Source organism: Ailuropoda melanoleuca, unplaced genomic scaffold (assembly GCF_002007445.2).
Source record: "Ailuropoda melanoleuca isolate Jingjing unplaced genomic scaffold, ASM200744v2 unplaced-scaffold13591, whole genome shotgun sequence".
Classification (NCBI taxonomy): domain Eukaryota; kingdom Metazoa; phylum Chordata; class Mammalia; order Carnivora; family Ursidae; genus Ailuropoda; species Ailuropoda melanoleuca.
Window position 1 is genome coordinate 2,315 of NW_023182272.1, and position 2,116 is coordinate 4,430.

Consider the following 2,116-nt stretch of genomic DNA (forward strand, 5'->3'; position numbering starts at 1 on the left):
ATTTTTTATTATATTATGTTAGTCACCATACAGTACATCCCCAGCTTCCGATGTAAAGCTCGATGATTCATTAGTTGTGTATAACACCCAGGGCACCATGCAGTACGTGCCCTCCTTACTACCCATCACCGGTCCATCCCATTCCCCACCCCCTCCCCTCTGAGGCCCCCAGTTTGTTTCTCAGGATTCCTAAATTTTGTAATGTTAAGGTTTTTATGCCCAGTGTTTCACTTCAAGAAATAAAAACAGTAGAGAGACTCTAGAGTTTACCCATGCCTATTTCATGTTCATTCCCTGCTTTAATCATCTAGCTGATGAGTTGGAGACATGGAGCCAAGAAATCAAACAAGTGTTTCAGAATTTTTACTCCTGGGATTTTCCCAAGACTCAGTGCATCAGCCCCTTCTCTTTGGTCTGTTCCTGTCCATGTACTTGGTCACCGTGCTTGGGAACCTGTTCATCATCCTGGCTGTCAGCTCTGACTCCCACCTCCACACCCCCATGTACTTCTTCCTCTCCAACTTGTCCTTTGCTGACATCTGTTTCACCTCCACCACCGTCCCCAAGATGCTGGTGAACATCCAGACACAGAGCAAAGTCATCACCTATGCAGGCTGCATCACCCAGATGTGTTTTTTTATGGTTTTTGGAGGTATGGACACTTTTCTCCTCACTGCGATGGCCTATGACCGGTTTGTGGCCATCTGTCACCCTTTGCACTACCCAGTCATCATGAACCCCCAGCTCTGTGGCCTCCTGGTTCTCATGTCCGGGTTCATTAGCTTGTCATACTCTCTGATCCAGATTCTGTTGATGTTACGGCTATCCTTCTGCACCAACTGGGTAATTCCACACTTTTACTGTGAACTTGCTAAGGCCCTCACGCTTGCCTGCTCAGACACATTGGTCAACCATATCCTTCTATATATGGTAACTAGTCTTCTTGGCATTGTTCCCTTCTCTGGGATCCTTTTTTCCTATACCCGAATTGCCTCCTCAATCTTGAGAATCCCATCAACTAATGGGAAGTATAAGGCATTTTCTACCTGTGCATCTCACCTGTGTGTGGTTTCTTTATTCTATGGGACAGGGCTTGGTGTGTATCTCAGTTCTGATGCACCTTCCTGGAGGGGCATGATTGCCTCAGTGATGTACACTGTGGTCACCCCAATGCTGAACCCCTTCGTCTACAGCCTACGGAACAGGGACATCAAGAAAGCTCTACAAAAAGTTTTGGGGAGAACACTATGTTCAGTGATAGGAGCTCTAGCCCTGGGTTTCTGAGCTGACAGGGATAGCAGCAGTTGGCTAAAGAAATCCTACCTCTTAATCACATTGAGTTTTGCTTCTCACCTATCCTTCATAAGTGACTTTGCTCAGAATTGCCTTGTGAATACTTTTTCTTATGTACTCTAACCTCTTATGTTGACTGCTCTGTTATCCTCAGTTCTACTCTCCACATCCCCTCCTTTAACTTTCATATTATTGCACCTCAGCTGGGATTTCCAGTCCTGCGGCCACTTTAAGTACCAATTCAGAATAGTTGCACAAGGATTATGAAATAGTGCATTTTATCAATAACCATTGCTAGTTCCTATTTACTAGGCACATTTCATGTGCCAGGCTGCAGTAGGTGTCTGGAACACAGCAGTGATGAGGAAGACAAAAACAAACAAACAAACAAAAAAACAGACAAAAATCTTTGCACTCATAGAGGATAAATCCAGAATATCAGTTTCTCGGATCACATTATATGTCCAAACAGAATATACACTGATGGGTAAATTATTTATTTGGTTATTAGCAAGGTTGAACTTTTCTCCATATGTTTGCTGAGAGCATTTCCAAACATCTTTGAGTTTGGGTTTCCAGATTCCTTAAGCTTTTCAATGGGGAGCTCCCTGTTGCCCCCAGGGAGACATTGAATGAATGAATGCTCCCATTCTTCTTCTCCTTTCCTTGAATTTTCCCATTCCTGAGTACAGCACTGGGTTTGTAATTCAAAGAATATCGTGGACCATTTCAACGATCTTGGAACTGTCTTTAAAATTTTCTCGAATAAATTTTATTGGTAACAAGGTGTCCCACATTGAGTTCCTTGTGAAGCAGACTCTTA

At 43.5% G+C, this 2,116-nt stretch overlaps 1 protein-coding gene across 1 annotated transcript; it reads left to right on the forward strand.

Annotated features, from left to right (window-relative positions):
* Positions 1 to 327: 327 nt before the first annotated feature.
* LOC100469681 (olfactory receptor 7D4-like) lies at positions 328 to 1,284 on the forward strand. Its single transcript, XM_034650237.1, has one exon. It carries the CDS (start codon positions 328 to 330, stop codon positions 1,282 to 1,284), a length of 957 nt encoding a protein of 318 aa, XP_034506128.1.
* Positions 1,285 to 2,116: the final 832 nt, after the last annotated feature.